Source organism: Anolis sagrei, chromosome 3 (genome assembly GCF_037176765.1).
Source record: "Anolis sagrei isolate rAnoSag1 chromosome 3, rAnoSag1.mat, whole genome shotgun sequence".
NCBI lineage: Eukaryota > Metazoa > Chordata > Lepidosauria > Squamata > Dactyloidae > Anolis > Anolis sagrei.
Window position 1 is genome coordinate 167078607 of NC_090023.1, and position 22669 is coordinate 167101275.

Sequence of the window (22669 nt, forward strand, 5' to 3'; positions counted from 1 at the left end):
TAAGGACAAAGAAAATTTCCCATTAGAGGAAGGCGTGGGTGGAGCTTTTCCCTTCAGCGAGGTGAGCAGCCTTTCGGCTTCGGATGCTAAGATGCGGAAGATGATCTTGCCTCTGCAACAAGGCCCCGCTGTTGCCAAGGTGACCGCACTCCCCCCCCAACTCCTGGTGTCGCGCGCTGGTGGGGGCGGGGCTTGAGCAGCAGCGGTGGCGGGAGCCGCGGCTCCTGCTCAACTGTTGGGTGTCGGGCGAGATGACGTCACAGAGGGGTGTTTGTGTGCGTGCCTGCTGCGTGCGCGCGGCCGCCCGCCGGCCGCGAGCGCGCGGGGCGGAAGCGCCCACAGTGTTTGCGGTGTTTACAGCCGTGCGGGTGGCGGGCCGGGACCAGGCGGCTCGGGGAGGCCGCGGGAGAGGCGCCCATGTGCCCGCAGCCGCCCATGGAGGTGATGGAGGGGCCCCTCAACCTGGTAAGTGGTTTCGAGGAGCGGGGGGGGGGGGGGTGGCGTTGTCCCCGCGAGGTAGGCCCAGGGGAGGGAAGGAGCGCTAGAGAAGCAGCCTTGGCCTGCGGACTTCCTGTCACGTCGCCTTTAGACGAGTAAACAGCCGGCTCCCGCGCCTTCTTCCTTGTCTCTCGCCTTAGAGCAAGTTATATTACACCTCCTATCATCACCAACGAAAAGGTTGCAATCTGGGGCCCCTTTTATACTGTCATGCAATCCAGGTTATCAAAGCAGATAATCCACTTTGTCTGGTTTGAACTGGATTATACTGCCATGTAATCCAGTTCAAAAAGGAAAATCTGGATTTTCTATGGCAGTATTGGGCTAACTTGTTTTCTTCTGCTCCAGAGACTAGGGCCCCTTCTACACTGCCATATAAAATCCAGATTATCTACTTAGAACTGGATTATTTGGCAGTGTATACTCAAGACCCCGGAGCCCCCGGTGGCGCAGTGGGTTAAAGCACTGAGCTGCTGAGCTTGTTAATCGAAAGGTCGCAGGTTCAATTCCGGGGAGTGGCGTGAGCTTCCACTGTCAGCCCTAGCTTCTGCCAACCTAGCAGTTCGAAAACCTGCAAATGTGAGTAGATCAATAGGTACCGCTCCAACGGGAAGGTAACGGCGCTCCATGCAGTCATGCCGGCCACAAGACCTTGGAGGTATCTACGGACAACGCCGGCTCTTCGGTTTAGAAATGGAGATGAGCACCACACCCCAGAGTCAGACATGACTGAACATAATGTCAGGGGACAACCTTTACCTTTTTACTCAAGACAATCCAGTTCAAGGCAGATAATGTGGATTATCTGATTTGATAATCTGGATTATATGGCAGTGTAGAAGGGCCCCAGGACACAATGGAACCATGGATTCAAGCTAGAGGCAGTCCTCGAGTTACAGGGATCCAATTTACAAACAACCCATAGCTAAGAACATGGGTGAGACAACAGGAAGTGAGAGGGATCTACCCCTCAGAAGGGAAATGCACTCCTGGAAGAGTTCTTACCATGGGGCAAAGGGGTCTCCTCTGAAACTTTTATCACCAGTCCTTGTTCACACAACAACCGAAAATGGTCAAAATCCAATACTCACAGGGACACAAAGTACAGTGAAATCTTCTGAACAGGGGCACAGACAGCAAAACAAACACCACAGCGGTTTTAACTCTTCCCTAGGCTATCCAAAGCTTATATACATGTATGTATGGAATTACACTTTAAAAATGTAAACCTACAGCACCTATCTTGAGGCTGCTTGTGCATGAAAAGAGATTCACCTAAAAATTAGGAAGAACTTCTTGACAGTAAGAGCTGTTTGGTAGTGGAATACACTGCTGGCTCAGAACTGGATGGTGTCTCTCTTGAGGTTTTTAAGCAGAAGATGGATGGCCATCTGCCGGGAGTGCTTTGATTATGTGCAAAGCAGAAGCGGGTTAGACTGGGGAGGCCTTTGTGATTTCTTCCAACTCTGTGATTCTGTATGTTGTTTGACAGGTAAGGAATCATAGGTGATGTAGTCCAACAGTCCCTAGAAGGGAGACAGTCACCACGTCCAGGTTATGACTGGTCCAGGTTTCATGCACAATCTAGTAATTGTCATCCAGTAGAGCATGTATTTTCCATGTTGTCTCGAATATTGTTGGGCTCCTGTAGCCACAGATCCTGAATCCATGGATTCATCCATCTGTGTTTGAAAAATATTCAACAACCACAAAAAGCAAACCTTGAGTTTGCATTTTATATAAGGGATATCTTATTGCTATATCCTTGTATATAATGGAGCTTCTGCATCAATGATTTTTAATATTCACAGGGGATCCTGGAACCAAACGCTAGCAGATACTGAGGGCTTCTGTACTAGCAAACAGGATGGAGTGTTTCCCCTGCATTTCAGACACTCACAGGGTTCTTCATATGTTGCAATTTTAAACTATTTTAGGAGAATTTGTTGTTTTGAGGCACTGTATATGTGCTATTGTAAGCCGCCTTGAGCCCCTCTGCTAGGGTAGAGAAAGCCGGGGTACAAATATGGCAAATAAATAAATAATAAATATGGTCTAATTTTTTGGAGGGAAGACTCAATTCCACCCTAAATTGGTATACATCTGTTCCACTGTGATGGGACAGTGGCTGTTACATCAATCCCATAGTTGGCAGTTGTGTGGGACAGCAATGCCTCTGAGAAGGATATATTTTATTCTTGGGCTTCCTGGCACACACCATTTAGGTATGGTTGAACTATATATGCAGGAAACCCCTGTAACTGTAGAAACCATATTCAGTTTCGTTTAATGGCTCCTGGGGGAGTGGGGCGGGGGGAGAATGGTTTCTTGAAATGTGCTTAATCCTCTAGTCTAGGCGATTCTATGATGTACTTGGAAGTTACCATAGAGATACATTGGAGAACCTAGCAAATTCCTGGAAAGGATATATTTTTAGAATTCTCTGGGTCCTCTAAAGCAACTGTATGATATGCTGGAAGTGAGGTAATTCAGTGAAATTTAGTCATGTCCACAGCTTCATGGAATTGAGATTTAGCCAGTAACTTATCCCTGAGGATATGGCACATTACTGTTTACACTAGTATATTATTTATAGTATTCAAAGTACCTCATACATTGATGATTTTTGAAGCAATCATAGAATCATAGAATCATAGAATCAAAGAGTTGGAAGAGACCTCATGGGCCATCCAGTCCAACCCCCTGCCAAGAAGCAGGAATATTGCATTCAAATCACCCCTGACAGATGGCCATCCAGCCTCTGTTTAAAAGCTTCCAAAGAAGGAGCCTCCACCACACTCCGGGGCAGAGAGTTCCACTGCTGAACGGCTCTCACAGTCAGGAAGTTCTTCCTAATGTTCAGATGGAATCTCCTCTCTTGTAGTTTGAAGCCATTGTTCCGCGTCCTAGTCTCCAAGGAAGCAGAAAACAAGCTTGCTCCCTCCTCCCTGTGGCTTCCTCTCACATATTTATACATGGCTATCATATCTCCTCTCAGCCTTCTCTTCTTCAGGCTAAACATGCCCAGTTCCCCAAGCCGCTCCTCAATGTAATAAGGTGCTTCATTATTATTATACCTTCATCATTATTACTATATCAGCTTGCTTAAATCAGGGGTGGACAATATAGCTTGCACTGTACAACAATACAAAATAAGCAGAATTTTTAAACCTGATCAAAGCAGAATTTTCTGCTTTCATGTAAGACAAGAATTGCAAGTGGGAGTAGTGCCTTAAATTAGGATGGGGCTTCTGTGGCCATTGATATATTTTTGGCATACAACTCCATAAACCCTAAACATCATAGCACATGGTGAGGCATAATAGTAAGTGCAGTCCAAAACATTTGGAGAGTCACAGTTGCACACCACTTTCCTAAGTGGTTGGTAATTTATTGGCATCAGAGAAAAAACAGTGGGCCAGATTATGTATCAGATCCATTATGGCATTTCTGGAATCTTTATTAGACTACATTAAAATACAGTGTTCCCTCATTTATCGCAGGTGTTACGTTCCAGGAACACCCGTGATAAGTGAAAATCCACGATGTAGGGATGCGTGGCTCCCCCTCCTCTTCCCCCTCCTCTTCCTCCTTCCTAAATCTCTAGTGCCTTTAACAGGACTTCAAGGCGAGGTCGCTGTTAAACCGCTGAGGCCTGACCCTCAGGCAGGGAGGAAGGGAAAGAGTGTGACTGCCCGGTCGAGGCTTTCTTACCCCCAGCATGCCTCCTTTGTTCTCGATGGTGGCCTCCTCTCTTCTTCCTCTTTCCCTGACTCAGTTCCCAATAAATTCATTTTTTTTAACCGCAAAACAGCAAGTCCGCTTAAAGTAATCTGTGAAAAAGCAAGGGAACACTGTAATATGATCTAGAAGCCTCCAGTGGATTAAGCCGCTGTGCTGCTGAACTTGCTTACCGAAAGGTCGCAGGTCCGAATCTGAGGAGCGGAGTGAGTTCCCGCTGTTAGCCCCAGTTTCTGGCAACATAGCAGTTCGAAAACATTCAATTGTGAGTAGATCGATAGGTACCGTTCCGGCAGGAAGGTAACGGCATTCCATGCAGTTGTGCCGGCCACATGACCTTGGAGGTATCTACGGACAATGGTGGCTCTTCGGCTTAGAAATGAAGATGGGCTCCAACTCCCAGAGTCGGACACGACTGGACTTAATGTCAGGGGAAAACCTTTACTTTTACCTAGGAAGCTACAGGTAAAATCATGACCTTCTTGTAAACCTTCACCATTGTATTTTGTAGTAAGACATACAATTATCAAATTCTTGTAAACAGATACACACACTTACCAGCTTTGATAGAAATATTGTATGCCATACAGTCGGGCAGCTGAAGCAATAGGCAAGATATGCATTTGCGTATAGTGCGAATCCCCGAGGGGTGCTCTTGAGGTGCCTCCCCACACACACAGCAAGCAAGGCAGGCGAGAGAGAGAGGTAGGACTCTTGTGGGTCCCTTGTGTCCATTTTTTCAATCTTGTTTTGCTTCTTCTTACATACAATACGCAATATGGGCAAGAGCACAGGACAAGAGCCACCGAGGGGCACCTTCCAAGCAGGCCTGCAGACAGCCTCTCCCGCCGGCTTCCTCTCCAAAGAGGGAAAATTCTTCTCCAAAGATGCAAAGACTGGCCTCCAAGGAGGAAGGGAAGGAGAGAAGGAGGCTATCTATAATTCAATCTTCTGTCACTGCCTCCCTGATGGAGAACCCGTCCCCCCAAAAAAACCCAAGGTTAAGTCAAGGAAGTGGTAGTAGCAATAGCCAACCCTTTCAAGAGACATGGACCAAGATGTATGGCATTATAGAAAGAAATGGCAGATTATCTTGTGTTCTATGTACTGAAACAGTAGTAAGCAGAACGTGGAATATAAATAGACATTTTGAAGGTAATGATTCCCAGCTCTTGAAAAGTGAGGATGAAATGAAATAATACATATCCAGGCAGCTACGTCTTTATAAAAGCCAATCTAATTCTATCATTAAATTTGTAAAAGGCTCTACAAATTTAACATCCACAAGTTTGAGCATTGCTCACTCCATAGCTCAGCATAGAAAAGCACTCAGAAAGAAATTCTCCTAAGATGTGCACCAGTTGTATTTCACAATATGAATAAAGATTAAGAGAATATCTGAGTTACCACTCAGTAGAAATATCATAAAAGACAGAATAATTAGACTGAACACAAATGTACAATATCAATGAAGGAGAAACATAAGTAATTGTCAATATTTTTCTCTCTCTCTTGATGAAATTACTGATGTCACATCACATGCTCACGGCCATTATTGGTCGATATTCTGATGGTGTCACAATGAGAGAAGAGTTGATAAAGTTAGTATCAGTGCCAACAAGTACATTAGGAAGTAAAATATGTAAGATTGGTATAAAAACACCCCATGACCTACGCATAGATATCTCTAAAGTTGTGTCAGTGACAACAGATGGGGCACTAAACATGGTGGGGAAAAAGCTCGGATTTGTCAAATTGTTTACAGAAGCTATTGGACATCCGATTGTTCCTTTTCATTGTATTATTCACCAGGAGGCTTTATGTGCCAAGGCAGGATTCACCAACTTAAAGAACTTAATGTCAGTTATTACAAAAATAGTTATTTTAATAGCTGCTCGTCCCCTTCACAAGCAAGAATTTTCTGCACTTTTTCTGGAGGTTGATTCCACCTTCAGTGGCCTGTTGATGTACAATAATGTAAGATGGTTGAGCCAAGGCAAAGTTCTTGATCGCATTGTGGAGTGCTTTGAAGAAATTAAGGTATTTCTTGAGGATAAGGATCTGGGGAACTTTCCTCAACTGAATGATGATAAATGGGTCACAGGTCTCTCTGTTCATATTGATGAACTGAACTTAAAATTACAAAGTTTTGGCAAAAGTATTGACTTTATGTTTGAATACATAAAAGCTTTTGAAAGTAAACTTCAAATTTTCAAGCAAGATGTAGAAACTAAAACTTGTATTTTCCTTGAGTAACAAAGTATTTTGAGAAGGCCAGTTCAGCTGTACAAAATGAAATGGAACTCTTGAATATAAAGTACCAGCTCGTTCCTTGACCAGTTCAGTGATAGATTTAATCAATTTAGAAACCTAGAACAGACCATGAAAATAATTAAGTATCCTGATGTAGTAATCTACAGTATCTTGGAATTAAATGGTTTCCAATTGATGTAGATTGATGATTTGGAGATGCAAATTACAGAATTTCAAGACAGCATGTGGGCTCAGGTGTTTGTTGACTTGAAGTCAAAGCTTGAGAATCTGGAAAAGTGCCGCTTGGAGAATCAAGAGGAGTGCCACTATGAACAGGAAATTTGAAGTACACTTTTAGCACCCTCTATGTACTTTTGTGAGACCTTATTCTCAGTGTTAAATAATATCAAAACCAGCAAAAGAAACAGATTGACAGATGATTAGTAGCGCTTGCTTGGGCTTGACATGTACAAAATACCAACCTTCAATTGAAGATTTAGCCAATGAAATTCAACAACAAAAAAGTCACTAATAGACAGGTTAGTTAAAGAATTTCCCTTCCCCCTCACTTATCCTAGTTTATAACACCTCACACAAGTTAAATAATACCAAAACCAACAAAAGAAACTGACTGACGGATGAACAAAGGAGTCACTAAGCAGATAAGTTAAATAATTAGTTTTTGGTTTATTAAATACAGTTATATATTACAATTATACATGTTTGATATTTAAACAATAAATATCGCAAAATTATGGTTTTTTTCTCGATGTGACACCCCACCCAAGTTATGCTTGTATTTTTGGCAAATTTTGACACACTAAGCTCAAAAGGCTGCCCTTTATTTATTTATTTATTTATTTACAGTATTTATATTCCATCCTTCTCACCCTGCAGGGGACTCAGGGCAGATTACAGTGCACATATACATGGCAAGCATTCAATGCCATAGACACACAACACATATAGACAAACACAGAGGCAATTTAAGTTTCATGAGGGTATACTCAAATTTTGGGCACTGGAGGAGCTGTTGCTTCACGGTCCACTTGTGACCCTGAGTCCTTGATGGAGTACTTCTTCATTATTTCGCTCACTGCTGGAGATTTTTATGGCATTGTAAATTAGTTAAATTAGCCTCCCCGCATAAGTGGTACCTAAATTTCCTACTTGACAGATGCAACTGTCTTTCGGGCTGCAAAGGCCGACAGCACACTAGACAAATGGTTGGGAGCTTACCCAGGCTGGCTTCAAACTCATGGTGATTTAATGCAGCTGACTCCTATCCAACTGCGCCACAGCCCAGCCCATAACTGGTATAGTGTCTAAAGAGACTATGCTTAGTTTTGCTCAAACACTCAAGGACAATCTCCATGATTTCACCCAATTGTGGTTGTCTTTCATTCTTGGACTTCTGTTAACGGATAGTTGTCAGTCTTTTTGTACTTTTCACTCGGATAGTGACTTGGCTATGAAAGAGAACCGGGTACTATCTGCTGCTGGGCCTACAATTGTTGTTGATACAGTTATTGCTCTTTTGTTGCTGCTAGATGTTCCCACAGAATATATGTGAGAGAAAGATGAAATTTATTTATTTCCAACATTTGTACCCTGTCCTTCTCAACCCCCGAAGGGGGACTCAGGGCGGCTTATAATGGCAACAATTCGATACCAATGCATACAGAATACATACACAATATATCACAATATTATATATTAAATAAAACCATTCAGTTAAAATCCATTTTAAAACATTAACAACCATGTAGCCAAATCCAATCCAATTCAGCGTTCAAAGACTTTGTCAGAGCCTGTCCATTGTCAGTTCACGTAAACATTGCAATCACTATCAAACCTGTTCCCCAAATGCCTGGCCACAGAACCATGATTCAAGCTTCTTCCTGAAGGAGAGGAGGGATGGAGCTGGCCTAATCTCGCTGGGGAGGGTGTTCCAGAGGCGAGGGCCACCACAGAGAAGCCCCTGTCTTTTATCCCTGCCAAACACGTTTGCAAAGAAGGCGGGACAGAGAGCAGGGCCTCCCTGGACGATCTTAAAGTCCGAGGCAAGACATAGAGGGAGATACATTCAGACAAGTAAGCTGGGCTGGAACTGTAGAGGGCTTAATTTGGATTCCACTGCATAATTTGGATAATTCAAAACAACACTTCAGAATTGTGTGTTCTGTTTCTTTTGTGACAGTGGTGACTTCCTGAGAGTCCACTTAGGGATGGGTGGGAATGAGAAACTCTTGGATGAGGAGCAGTTGACATAAATATATACATTAAGCCTCCGATAAGTTTTGTAAGAGGTGCTTATGGGTCATGTGGCAAAAGCATGAAGGAAGAGCCTCTAGTTCCTGTGTAAACTTAGAGTGCTCATCTAAGTTTACACAGCACTTCTTTATTGAGTGCCAAACTGTCCCAACTAAAAATGTGAGGCAAAGTTATTGTTTCTGTTGTGTTAAATCATGTTTTGTCTATTTACCGGCTTCTTTGAAAAACTGAAATAAGTACAGGTGTTTAAATCGAAGCAAACGATTCCAGTTTTTAAAGTTTTTTTTCTTTTGAAGGCTCATCAGCAGAGCAGAAAAGCTGACCGCTCACTGGCAGTAGGAAAGTATGAAGAAGCAATTTCTTGTCACAAAAAAGCAGCAGGTGAGCTCTTAACAGTGAAGGTAGTTTTGATGTAGCTGATGTGTCTGAGCAATTGTTCTCAGTTCAGAGAAATAATAGGAACAAAATATCCAATAGCCTAATGTGGAGATCCTGGCTGGGGGGGAAGTCTGCAATCTCATGAGTTAATGTGTTGTATAGAAGAAAAAGATTGTAAAGAGTCTGCACTTCTGGAAGTAAAATAGTGATCACGATAGTTGCAGAGCAAAGATGAGCAAAAATGGCCTTCTACCACTCCTTTCAAGCATAGCCAATGTGGAGGGATGCTGAGAGCAAACTTTGGGAGGCCACAGTTGGTCACCCTGCGGTAGTTGAGGATCTCAAAGGGCCTCCAAAATCTAAACTGCAGATCAGGGAAAGCTTAAATGGAATTTTGGGTTAAAAAAAATAATTGTCTGCTCATATAGAAGGTCCTGAACATAGTGGCTTTCAATTATTTTAGAGGAGAAAATGTAATATCTTGACTTCATTAATATTATAGTAGATAATATTTATAAACCCAGCATTTAATGGGTTTATATGATCCCTGACTTGATAAGGGTTTGGAATGTATTAGTCCCCCTCTCTATTTATTGTTTGTTGATTTTAGCAGAGAAAAATAATTCACAACCAAAATAAAGAAAAAAAAAACAAGCATGAAAACATGAAAGAAAAGGAGTAAGATATACACATATGTAGGTATGCATGTACATATAACTAAGATAACCTTGGATCCTGTACTGGGGAAAGGCAGGATACAGATAAAATAACACTGAACTAAACTAAAGCTAAAACACAATATTAAAACACTAAATGCAACAACATTAAACAATGACTAACTAAAACACTAACATAAAGGATGCCATCCAAACAGTAAGGGGGAGAAAACGAAAAACCAAGAACCCACATAATTTTACCATTGCAGATCCAATTAAATAACTTCAAATTATTATATCATTAGATTTCTTGTTGTTCTCTAACCTCCACTTCCTAGGCAAGGTTCTAGAGCAGGTGGTTGCCTCTCAACTCCAGGGATTCTTGGATGACACCGATTATCTAGATCCATCGCAGTCGGGGTAAAAGTAAACCAAATAAATAAATAAATAAATATTGGGTGGCAACCTGTGCTCGATGGGGTATACACTCCCCCTGAGGACGCAGGTCCGTAGCTTGGGAGGCCTCCTGGACTCAACACTGTGACTTGATGCTCAGATGTCGGCAGTGGCCGGGAGGGCCTTTGCCCTATGATCGCAGCTGGTCAGGAGGACCAACTGTGACCATACCTCGTGAAGTCTGACTTGGCCAGCGCAGTCCATGCCTTGGTTACATCCAGCTTGGACTTTTGCAATGTGCTCTACATGAGGCTGCCCTTGAAGACGGCCAAGAAGCTCCAGTTGATACAACGGGCGGCAGCCAGGGTCCTTACTGGAGCAAACTATAGGGAGCATACAACGCCCCTTTTAAAATAGCTTCACTGGCTGCCGATAAGTTGCCGAGCCAAATTCAAGGCGCAGGTTATGACCTATAAATCCCTAAACAGTTCGGGCCCTGCCTATCTTTGCGATCGCATCTCCCTCTATGAACTGGCACGAACTTTAAGATCTTCTAGGTGGCCCTCCTTTCGCTCCCACCACCGTCATTAGCACATTTGGTGGGAATGAGAGAGGGCCTTCTTGGTAGTGGCCCCCCGCTTCTGGAACGCCCTTCCTAGAGAAATAAGACAGGCCTCATCCCTCCCCTCCTTTCGTAAGAACCTGAAGACCTGGTGGTTTAAACAAACCTTTGAGAACGACTAGTTCTAGCTCTGCCCCAGATACTGTTGAAATTGGCCATATCTTTTTCTACCAATTACCCAGGTCACTTTCTTGTGTTAGGCCCTGGAAATGTACAGTGATAGACTCTACCTAATTTCCCCGGCCCTCTAAAATAGCACTAGTCCGGCCCGGCCTTTTAAACTGCCTTGAAGGCAGGATTATTTTAAATATGTGTGCTATTGTGGTTTTTAATGCTTATAATGTCTTGTTAATTTTATGTTTATGCTGTTTTCTCTGTATGTATTGATTATGTTACTTGGAAACCGCTCTGAGTCCCCTTGGGGAGATAGAGCGGTATATAAATACAGTTTTGTTGTTGTTGTTCAGAAAGCACACAAACTGTTCAAATATTTCAAAAAACCTTCACTTGTTTTACCTTTTCAAATCCATGTTAGTTTGGCAATTTGTGCTAATTTAGCGGCCCTAGCAATCCATCTTTGTGACGTTGGTGTTTTGGACAACCTCTAGCTTTGAGAAAACAGTGTTCTTACTGCTGTTACCATATTTTTTGTACAATAATGCCCAGCAGAAACATTCTGGTAGCATTGTGAGATCTAACTACATTTTTGAAGGAGTTGATGTATGGAATTGCAACTAGACTTGTTTAGATTTCTCTTTGTTCTAAACAGTTTTTACTTTGTACTATATGCAGCATATCTTTCGGAGGCCATGAAGCTGACACAATCGGATCAGGTAAGATTACACTTCTTATAGATTACACAAATTATAATGGTGCCGCTTCTAGAAGTGAGTCATTATCTCTACAGCCATAAACAGTTAAAAACCACACCTGCAGGTTTATATTCTGAAAATATAAGACATAGATATAACGGAGAAGAAATGCTCTGTAATGTGGACATGGAGATTCATGTATCTAACACTTACTGTCAGGAATCTAGATCAGAAATGTCTGGGAATTGCTTAAAGAGGGCAAATATATCTCTCCAGATATTGTTTATCTGCAACTTCCAGCATACCTCAGAATTGATTATATTGGGTAGAATTAATGAAAGTTGTAGTACAACATTTGAAGGGCCACCAGCTTTTAGTTATTGGGATATGATTTATAAAATATATTGTTACTGTTATTATTATTATATACCCCCAGAAGACAGGAGCAGAATTCAAAACAGTCTTAACAGATTAGAGAGATGGGTAAAACTAACAAAATCAAGTTCAACAGTGACAAATGCAAGATACTCCACTTAGGCAGAAAAAATGAAATGCAAAGATACAGAATGGAGGACGTGTGGCTCGAGAGCAGTATGTGTGCAAAAGATCTTGGAGTCCTCGTGGACAACAATGTAAACATGAGCCAACAATCTCATGCAGTGGCAAAAAAGCCAATTGGATTTTGGCCTGCATCAATAGGAGTATAGTGTCTAGATCCAGGGAAGTCATGCTAACCATGCTGTATTCTGCCTTGGTCAGACCTCATCTGGAATACTGAGTCTAAGTCTGGGCACCACGATTGAAGGGAGATGTTGACAAGCTGGAATATGTCCAAAGGAGGGCGACTAAAATAATCAAGGGTCTGGAGAACAAGCCCTATGAGGAGAGACTTAAAGAGCATGTTTAGCCTTCAGAAGAGCCAGAAGCGCGTTTGGTGGGGACACGAGACAGGGCCTTTTCTGTGGTGGCCCCCCGACTCTGGAACACTCTCCCCAAAGATCTTAGACAGGCCCCTACACTGGCAGTCTTTAGAAAGAACTTGAAGACCTGGCTGTTCCGATGTGCCTTCCCAGAAGAGGAAATCTCCAATACCAAGTCCCATAAGCACTTTATTAGAACTAAGATTGCTGCACACCACACACTGCACTTGCCCTATAAGCCTTATATACCACCTGTCACATCAGCACTTTTAATCCTGTACCCATTACTCTGGCCCAGCCCAGTTTTATAGTGTCTTGATGTATTGTTTATTGCTTGTTGCTTATATTGCTTTAATTGTTTTAATTTGCCTTAGGTTTTGTATTGTATATGTGTGTTGAGGTCTTGGCCTTTGTAAGCCGCATCGAGTCCTTCGGGAGATGCTAGCAGGGTACAAATAAAGTTTAATAATAATGTTAATAATAATAATAATCTATATATATAAATGTGTTAGGGGCATCCAACGAGGAAACAAAACTCAAAAACCCCCCAACGAAACTTAACCAAAATTCCCATGCCCATAACACAACCCACAAGGTACAAACATATCTACTCAAAATGAAAAACAACACAACAACACACTCACAAAACGGCAAAACAACAAAACTCAAAAATCCCCCAACGAAACTTAACCAAATTCCCATGCCCATAACACAACCCACAAGGTACAAACATATCTACTCAAAATGAAAAACAACACAACAACACACTCACAAAACGACAAAACAACAACACTCAAAAATCCCCCAATGAAACTTAACCAAAAATCCCATGCCCATAACACAACCCACAAGGTACAAACATATCTACTCAAAATGAAAAACAACACAACAACACACTCACAAAAGGGCAAAACAACAAAACTCAAAAATCCCCCAACGAAACTTAACCAAAATTCCCATGCCCATAACACAACCCACAAGGTACAAACATATCTACTCAAAATGAAAAACAACACAACAACACACTCACAAAACGGCAAAACAACAAAACTCAAAAATCCCCCAACGAAACTTAACCAAAATTCCCATGCCCATAACACAACCCACAAGGTACAAACATATCTACTCAAAATGAAAAACAACACAACAACACACTCACAAAACGGCAAAACAACAAAACTCAAAAATCCCCCAACGAAACTTAACCAAATTTCCCATGCCCATAACACAACCCACAAGGTACAAACATATCTACTCAAAATGAAAAACAACACAACAACACACTCACAAAACGGCAAAACAACAAAACTCAAAAATCCCCCAACGAAACTTAACCAAAATTCCCATGCCCATAACACAACCCACAAGGTACAAACATATCTACTCAAAATGAAAAACAACACAACAACACACTCACAAAACGACAAAACAACAAAACTCAAAAATCCCCCAACGAAACTTAACCAAAATTCCCATGCCCATAACACAACCCACAAGGTACAAACATATCTACTCAAAATGAAAAACAACACAACAACACACTCACAAAACGGCAAAACAACAAAACTCAAAAATCCCCCAACGAAACTTAACCAAAATTCCCTTGCTCATAACACAACCCACAAGGTACAAACATATCTACTCAAAATGAAAAACAACACAAAAACACACTCAAAATGGCAAAAAAACAAAACTCAAAAACCCCCCATCGAAACTTAACCAAAATTCCCATGCCCATAACACAACCCACAAGGTACAAACATATCTACTCAAAATGAAAAACAACACAACAACACACTCACAAAACGGCAAAACAACTGAGCATGCGCATTGGTGTCCAGCCGCAAGTTCCCTGGCGCGCGCACATGCCCTTCCGGCCAACGTTCCCTCTGCGGAAACCATGCCCACTCCAAGCCCCGCCGCACCGCTTCCCGCACACACACACACAACCCCACACTCCATCACTCCCCCCGCCGCCGCACACACACACGCAACCCCACTCCCCCCGCCACCGCACACACACACGCAACCCCACACTCCATTACTTCCCCCGCTGCCGCACGCACACACGCAACCCCACTCCCCCCGCCGCCGCACACACACACGCAACCCCACACTCCATCACTCCCCCCGCCGCCCGCACGCACACACACAACCCCACGCTCCATCACTCCCCCCCTGCCGCCGCACACACACACACAACCCCACGCTCCATCACTCCCCCCGCCACTGCACACACCCACGCAACCCCACGCTCCATCACTCCCCTGCCCCAATCTTACCTCCTTTTACTTCACGCCCCCTCCAAACCCCACCCCGCCCCTTCCCGCCCTGTCAAAATCTAGGAAAGACAGGAAGGAAGGAAAGAAGGAAGAAAGAGAAAGGGAGGTAAAGAAAAAGGGGGAAGGAAGGAAAGTTAGAGAAAGAAGGAAGAAGAAAAGGAAAGAAAAGGAAAGATGGAAGGAAAGAAAAGAGAGACAGCAGAAAAGAAAGAAAAAGGGGGAAGGAAGGAAAGAGATAGAGAAAGAAGAGGAGAAGGAAAGATGGGAGGGAAGGAACGAAGGAAGGAGGGAAAGAAGGAGAGAAAGAGGGAAGATGGGCCACAGCAACACGTGGCGGGTAAAGGTTGTTATTTCTATTATTATTATTATTATTATTATTATTATTATTATTATTATTATGCTGCTATTGTTCGTATGAGACCCTTTTAGGGGGAATGGGAGAGGTGTCAGGTCCCAGAGGCAATGCATTGCATTATTGTTATTGTTATGATGGTGGTAAAATAAAAGGAAATAAAAAGTGGAAGAAGGAAGCAAACAGGGAGGGAAGAAAGGCAAAGGAAGAAAGGGGGAGGGAATGAAGGAAAGAGAGAAGGATGAAACCAAGTAGTGAAAGAAGGAAAGAAAGAAAGAGGTAGAGAAGGAAGAAAGGAGAGAAAGGGGGAGGAAAGGGGGGAAGGAATAGGTAGGGACCTCTCTTTCATAATAGTCCAGATATCTACCTCAACTTTGATAAGTTTTACTATAGGCCACAGCAACGCGTGGCAGGGCACAGCTAGTAATGTATAAATATGTGAGGGGAAGTCATAGGGAGGAAGGAGCAAGCTTGTTTTTTGTTGGCCTGGAGAATAGGACACGGAACAATGGCTTCAAATTACAAGAAAGGAGATTCCACCTGAACATTAGGAAGAACTTCCTGACTGAAAGCAATGAAACTCTGCCCCGAAGTGTGGTGGAGGCTCCTTTGGAGGCTTTTAAGCAGAGGCTGGATGGCCATCTATCAGGAGTGCTTTGGATGCGATTTTCCTCCTTCTTGGCAGGGGGTTGGACTGGATGGCCCATGAGGTCTTTTCCAACTCAATGATTCCATGAGTCTATGATTCTGTAATTCCATTCCTGAAAATGTGGTACTTACTGTCAGATGTCATATGAAACCAAGATTGCCACTGAAAAGGTGGCTGTTCACATTTTAAAGCAATTAATTTTGTTATCAGTTGTTAGAATTGCCAAGCAAAGAAGCATCTTGCATTATAGCTATTCAGAAATTGAGAACAAATCAAGCAGCAGTTTTCTTACACTGGTCCAACTGGAGGCATCTTCCAAGAAGAATTCAAGGAGTTATCAAAGACAAAGGAATTATTTTGCAGAAAACTTGGGAGTAGCCACATTGTGCTCCAGTAATTGCTCCTGATGCTTGAAAGAATTACACTGCTTCCTGTTTAATGTAATAGTTTTTCAAAATTGAATCTTGAAAGCTCTGTGGTTTTTAGTATAATTATGACAAGACAAACATCCAAACAAGCCCAGAACAACTTGTAAGCTGTTGGGTTAAAGCCAAAGGGACAAAATGTGTAGTCATTTATTCTTATTTCTAAATATTTTATGCTACAAGGTTTATAAGAGTGCCTAAAATAGATTTTATGATGATGATGATGATGGCGATGATAATAAATCTTTATTTATATCCTGCTTTTCTTCCTAATCTGGACCCAAAGCAGCTTACAACATAATATAAAAGACAATACAAAACAATATGCGTATGTAAAACAATAACCTATAAAATTACAATAAGAAATAAATAAACATATTTAAAAACACTTGTCTAAGAATTATTGCAGGCAACTCCACAAGACAGATGGTAAACATTAGCATGATTTAATAAAAGTTAGCCTTCCTATCATTGCAGCTAAGTTTGCGCGAAGAGGAAGGTTTTTAGCTGCTGTTTAAAAGATGTCAGGGAAGGGGCTGTTTTAACCTCCTTGGGGAGGGAGTTCCAAAGAGTTGGCATGGCCACTGAGAAGGCCCTGTATTGTTGCCACCAACCGCATTTGCAATGGTGGCGGCAACGAGAGGTGGGCCTCATTAGAAGATCTTGATGTTCGGGCAGGTTGATATGGGGAGATGCAATCAGATAGGTAAGTAGGACCTGAACTGTTTAGGGCTTTAAAGGTCAAAACCAGCACCTTAAATTGGGCTTTAGCAGGGTGGTGGTATTGGGTCCAGCACCTGTTAATAACCTGGCTGCAGATCTCTGAACTAATTGAAGTTTCCAGACAAGGGCAGCCTCACATAGAGCCCATTACAGTAGTCTAAATTGGGATGTAACTAAGACATGGACCACCCTGGCCAAGTCTGGCTTTTCAGGGTACAATCGCAACTGGTGCACAAATTTTAATTGCCACCAACAAGCTTTAATTGCCACCTAGCCACCAATAACACCAAGGCCTCTAGGCTTAGTGATGAGGACCCATGAGGACCCTCAGACTACGGACCTGTTTATTCAGAGGGAGTGTGACCCTATCAGCACAGGTTGCCACCCTATACCCTGATCTGCCTTCCGGATGACCAGGAGGACCTCCGTCTTGTTTGGATTCAATTTCAATTTGTTTCTCCTCATCCAGTCCACAACAGGTAACAGGCTGTTCAGAGTTTGGGCTGCTTCCTTGGCTTTTGGTGGAAATGAGAAGTAGTGGCTTTATGTAGATGTTAAAGAACATAGGGGACAGAACCAAACCCTTTGGGACCCCACAAGGCAACGGTCGTGAGATCCCCCAACACCACCATCTGGGTGTGACCTTCCAGGAAGGAATGGAGCCGCTGCAAAACAGAGCCTCCAGACAACCCAGAGTGATACAATGGTTGATGATATCGAAGGCTGCTGAGAAGTCCAAGAGAACCAACAAGGACACACTCCCCTGGCAAGTTTTCTACATAGATCATGTACCAAGGCGACCAAAGCTATTTTCCATGGCCAGAACTGAAATCAAACTGAAATGGATCCAGATAATCTGTTTAACCCCAAAATCCCTGGAGTTGCGAGGCCATCACCCGCTCCAGAACCTTGCCCAGAAAGGGGAGATTAAAGACTGGGCGATAGTTACTAGTCATGGACCTGAAATTTGTCCCATTCGTTTCATTTGTGTTTCTATTAGACAGAACAAAATAGAAAGGCCCCTCCTGAAACAAAAATGCAATTGATACAAAAGTCAGGCTGGCATGTTTTTCAGATGGATTGTGTGATGCAGGGGCTGCAGTAAAGGGTGCTCCTTACTTGCTGCTCGGCTGCAGGCCTTGCCAGGCCTGGGTGCATAGACCCAAAGCCTGCACTTGTAGACCCAGGTCTTTTGAGCCTACAAGTGAAGCCCCCCTCCCCCAATAATGAAAACAGAAACTAAAAGCAAATATCTGACCTCCCAATTTTGGGAGGCTCAGATTAAAATGGATCGAGGCCCCCCCACCGAAAGCTAGGACATGAAACAGATAAGTCCCACATGTACAAGACTAATAGTTACCAATTTCCTTTTTTTCGTGTCAGGAGTGACTTGAGGAACTGTAAGTCACTTCTGATATGAGAGAATTAACTGTCTGCAAGGAAGTTGCCCAAGGGATGCCTGGATGTTTTGATGTTCTACCGCCCTTGTGGGAGGCTTCTTTCATGTCCCCACATGAGGAGCTGATGCTGACAGAAGGAGCTCATCCACGTTCTCCCCAGATTGAGACCTCCAACCTGTCGGATTCAGTCCTGCTGGCATAAGGATTTAACCCACTGCGCCACTGGGGACGCCACCAATTTCCATGGGGTCTAGTGATGGTTTCTTAAGCAGTGGTTTCACCACTGCCATTTTTAGACCAGATGGAACCCCTGTTTGATAAGCCAAGAAGGGCAAGAGTCTAGAGCGCACCTGGTGGATCTTTCTTTTCCAAGGATCCTGTCCACATCCCCAGATTGAACAAATTGAAATGAATCCATCAAAACATGACAAGTGGGTTCCTGGGTTACATCCACAGAGACTATATCAATAGTGGTGTCCAAGTTGGAACATATCTGAATGACTTTACAATTCCTAAGTCTTCAATGTGGTTGACTGTGGAGAGCCAAAAGTTGGTTTCTCTTGGGCTAAAATTTCCTCCTGCATCTAAAACAGGATGTTTGTCCTCAAACCAAGTATCAAGAGGATCTGTGGGCAGGACCTTTTTGTATTAAAAGAAAAATGTATTTTCAGTGAAGTACAGTTCTACTTTGTATTTGTAATTAGAAACATAAAATGCAGCTGAATAAAATATTTTAGTGTAATCAATGAAAATGTTGAACAAATGCTGTTACTATTAGACAATATTTCATTGCTTTAGTGGCCTATTTTGCTGTCCTAACTTTAGTATCCTAACTTTAGAGTGTTTTGAGTTAAGAGCCATCTCTCACCCCGAGTTTTGCTTTGACATTCGAGAAGCATTTTGAGTTAAGAACTAATGCCAGGGCGAGCACTAGCGTGAGAGTACAGGGCTTTACGGCTTCAAGGGAGCAGTCTCCATGCCTCGTGCTCTTCTCTGTTTTAGGAGATAGTTGTCCGCTTTGCTTTTCTGCACTTTGAGGAACTTTGGGGTGAGTTGGGTTTGTGTAATTTTTATTCCTGGTATGTTTGCCTCCATAAAATATAGAGGGAGGGAGAGAAAAAGAGGGAGGGGAGCTGGAATGAGTACAGTATGAAAAAATAATGTTTTGCCACCACATTGTGCTTTCTTGACAGAACTTTGTGCTTCTACCATTTTAAAGCTGATCTCTCTTTTTTATTATTCAAAGTGAATGTTCATTTATTCATTATTCATTATTTATAAAGTACATCCTCTTAATTAAAAACATGTAACCACATATTGGGGGGGGGGATAGGTGGCATACAGTGATAATTCCCCCCCCCCCCCCCCCCATACAGTGATAACTCAAGGTATCACTGTAGAAAGCTAAGAAAGGATGACGGCACAGTTGTAAAATCCAGTCTCTGTTCTCATTTTTCCACAGGCTCAGTTATCATTGCAATTGCAAAAGGAAAGCCACCTGAAACAGATACTGCTTATCCAAGAGCGCTGGAAAAGAGCAAAAAGAGAAGAAAGACTAAAAATACAACAGGCTATGGACAGGGATGGTGTTACACACCCGCAACCTTCTTCTAAACCATCAACTGAGGAATCTGATGACCAAAGTGTAGCCGCTCCTGCTAGTCTCAAGTATAGCCCTTCTCCAGAGAAGGACTTGCAAGCAAAGCTTGGTGTCTTGGATAGGGACCCGGATACACTATTGTTTTTGCTTCAGAAAAGAAAGGAACCACAGGACGTGTGCGTGAGAAATAGAACCCCAAAGGATGACAAAACTAAAATGGAAGAGCAGGCCACCAAAATCGCACTTCTGGAACGGCATGTGGAAGTTCTCTTAGTGGAAAACGAGCGATTGAGGCAGGAGAACAAGCAGCTCAAAGCCGAGAGAGCCAGGCTCCTCAAGTCTCCTCTAGAAAAGGAGCTGGATGTGGATGCTGACTTCGTAGAGAAGTCAGAGCTTTGGGGTCTGCAGCAGCCCTCAGAAACAACTGCCGCTGCCTCGGCCTCCTCTTGGCAGAAATTCACCTCGAGTGCAGGGAAGGCCAAAGATATTCCCATCCCCAGTCTTCCCCCGCTGGACATTCCATCCCCTGAACTTCCGCTCCTGGAGCTCTCAGAGGACATCCTGAAGGGACTCATGAATAGCTAAGCGGAGACCACAATGTTTATTCACCTGTCATTCAGCAAGATCCAAAAAAGGGAAGGCCAATACAGCTGGGACCCAAGAGCAAAAACATCAACCTTCAACGCTAGCGAGGGAGGAGATCTTGGTGACTTTGTCACTGTGAAAAATATGCATGATATTGTTTGGAACAGAAACTTTTACCATTGTTGGTAAAAGCTAAGCACTCTTTTTCTCCCCCTTAAGCCAAAAGGACTGGGGGGAGCTACACATAATACAGTCTTTCAGGGTATATGATCTGTAACAATTTCTCTCTAATGCCATAAAATAATGCAAAGCCAACATGATGTGGGCCAGAAGGGGACAATTTGGGTAGTGGAAGACCTTTTTCTATTGTGCATTTGATTGCCTTTTGAATTAATTATGCACAAAACCAGTGAACATATTAGAAGTTATTGCAGGCTGGATCTATGTGCCACACTTCTGCACTCCTGACCTAACATGTAATGTCAGCCAATCAGGAGAGATGCTAAATTTCCATTTTTGAGGAACCAAATCTAGTTCTTTTGAAAAATGTTGATTTGTTTACATAATCAGGGTGCTTCATAATGTGTGTTTTCTGTATATGAAATTACTAGGCATTGTTTTAAGCAAATACACAAGGAAGAACAATCCTTGGTGCATGAATGGAAGTAATGATAGTTGACAGGAAATAAAACGTTTCAGGTCTGTTTGGAATCTTTTAATTCTTTTATCTGATGTTTCCTTATATTTTGGTCAGATCTGTGCCTGAAAGGTGAGGGGGGGGGGGGTCAGAGCAGAAGACAACAAAATTGAAAGGGGGCTTAGGACAAAGTCAGCTCTCCTTAGCAATGCTACATGAGATCTTTCTAACAAGGCACTTCCTGAATTCTCATTTCTTTCAACATTATATATTAGAATCATGAGCCACTGAGGCTGAGTTCTGTTACATAATGGTGTACTAAAGGTTGTGCCTACTTATATTCCTTTGGGGGCTTTCTGATTGTAGGTATAAAGTACTACCTTTCCACTATATAACAACAGTTAGGGGCTCCTGGAGTGGGCCCAGACTAATTTCAGCTGCTCATGAGCACCAAAAGAGGAAATAATAATAATAATAATAATAATAATAATAATAATAATAATAATTTTATTTTTATACCCCGCCAACCATCTCCCCTAGGGGACTCGGGGCGGCTTACTAGGGACACGCCCAAGATTACAATTAAAACATACATGTAAAACACTTTAACCAATTAAAACATCAGATAAAACAACACAATTGAAAGCAATGTAAAAACAATACGGCTGAAAGAAACATAGCTGAGGTACAGATTCAATGAGTGCAATACATTTTTACAGGAGCGCAGGAAAGTGCAACAATCCAGTAAACTGGGCAGGAAATACCCACATTTTGAGGTAGAACGTATGCCAGTGTAAAATGCAGGCCGGTGTAAAGTGCGGAGCTTCAAGTAGGGACAAGAAAGTTTCTGGTGAGCTGCTTAGTCAAAAGCGCACAGGAACATCCAGGTTTTTAGTTGACTATGAAAGGAGCCTGTCTGATCTCCCTAGGGAAGGGAGTTCCAGAGCCGGGGGGGGGGGGGGGGGGCACCACCGAGAAGGCTCGTCCCCATCAACCGTGCATGTGACGGCGGGGGGAGTGAGAGCAGTGCCAGATCTGCACTGGTTCATAGGGGAAGATACGATCACGAAGATAAGCAGGTCCCGAACCATTTAGGGCTTTATAGGTGATGACCTGCACCTTGAATTGGGACTGGAAACCTATTGGAAGCCAGTGGAGCTGTTTAAACAGGAGGGTTGACCACTCTCTGTAAACAGCTCACGTGAGTAGTCTGGCTGCAGATCTCTGGACCAATTGTAGTTTCTGGGCCGTCTTCAAGGGCATCCCTACGTAGAGCGCATTGCAGTAATCCAACCTAGAGGTGACTAGGGCATGGACCACCATAGTCAAATCAGATTTCACGAGGTATGCACAGATTTAACTGTGCAAAGGCCCTCCCAGCCACCGCCGATACCTGAGCATCAAGTGTCAAAGCGGAGTCAAGAAGGAACCCCAAGCTGCGGACCTGTGTCCTCAGAGGTTGTGCG

General features: G+C 43.0%; 1 protein-coding gene and 1 long non-coding RNA gene across 3 annotated transcripts in view; one reads left to right on the forward strand and one right to left on the reverse strand.

The window, feature by feature from the left end:
- The window catches only part of LOC132769922 (uncharacterized), a 69870-nt gene that overhangs the window by 33680 nt on the left and 13521 nt on the right, over nucleotides 1–22669 (reverse strand). The gene's annotated exons all lie outside the window — the stretch shown is intronic.
- NRBF2 (nuclear receptor binding factor 2) lies at nucleotides 49–21285 on the forward strand. Of its 2 annotated transcripts, none has more exons than XM_060768934.2 (4): nucleotides 49–139; nucleotides 9063–9147; nucleotides 11611–11651; nucleotides 19844–21285. In XM_060768934.2, the coding sequence occupies exons 1-4, from the start codon at nucleotides 92–94 to the stop codon at nucleotides 20564–20566; spliced, it is 897 nt and encodes a 298-aa protein (XP_060624917.2). In that variant the 5' UTR covers nucleotides 49–91; the 3' UTR covers nucleotides 20567–21285. The 2 variants fall into 2 exon arrangements, with proteins under 2 accessions (XP_060624917.2, XP_060624916.2); XM_060768933.2 differs by lacking the exon at nucleotides 49–139 and adding an exon at nucleotides 287–465.

Bases quoted from the DNA above. Each gene is read 5' to 3' on its own strand.
- NRBF2 (XM_060768934.2), top strand. From the start codon at position 92: ATGCGGAAGATGATCTTGCCTCTGCAACAAGGCCCCGCTGTTGCCAAG. The intron at 9,148-11,610 runs GTGAGCTCTTAA...TACTATATGCAG, and splicing joins TTGTCACAAAAAAGCAGCAG to CATATCTTTCGGAGGCCATG. The intron at 11,652-19,843 runs GTAAGATTACAC...ATTTTTCCACAG, and splicing joins AGCTGACACAATCGGATCAG to GCTCAGTTATCATTGCAATT.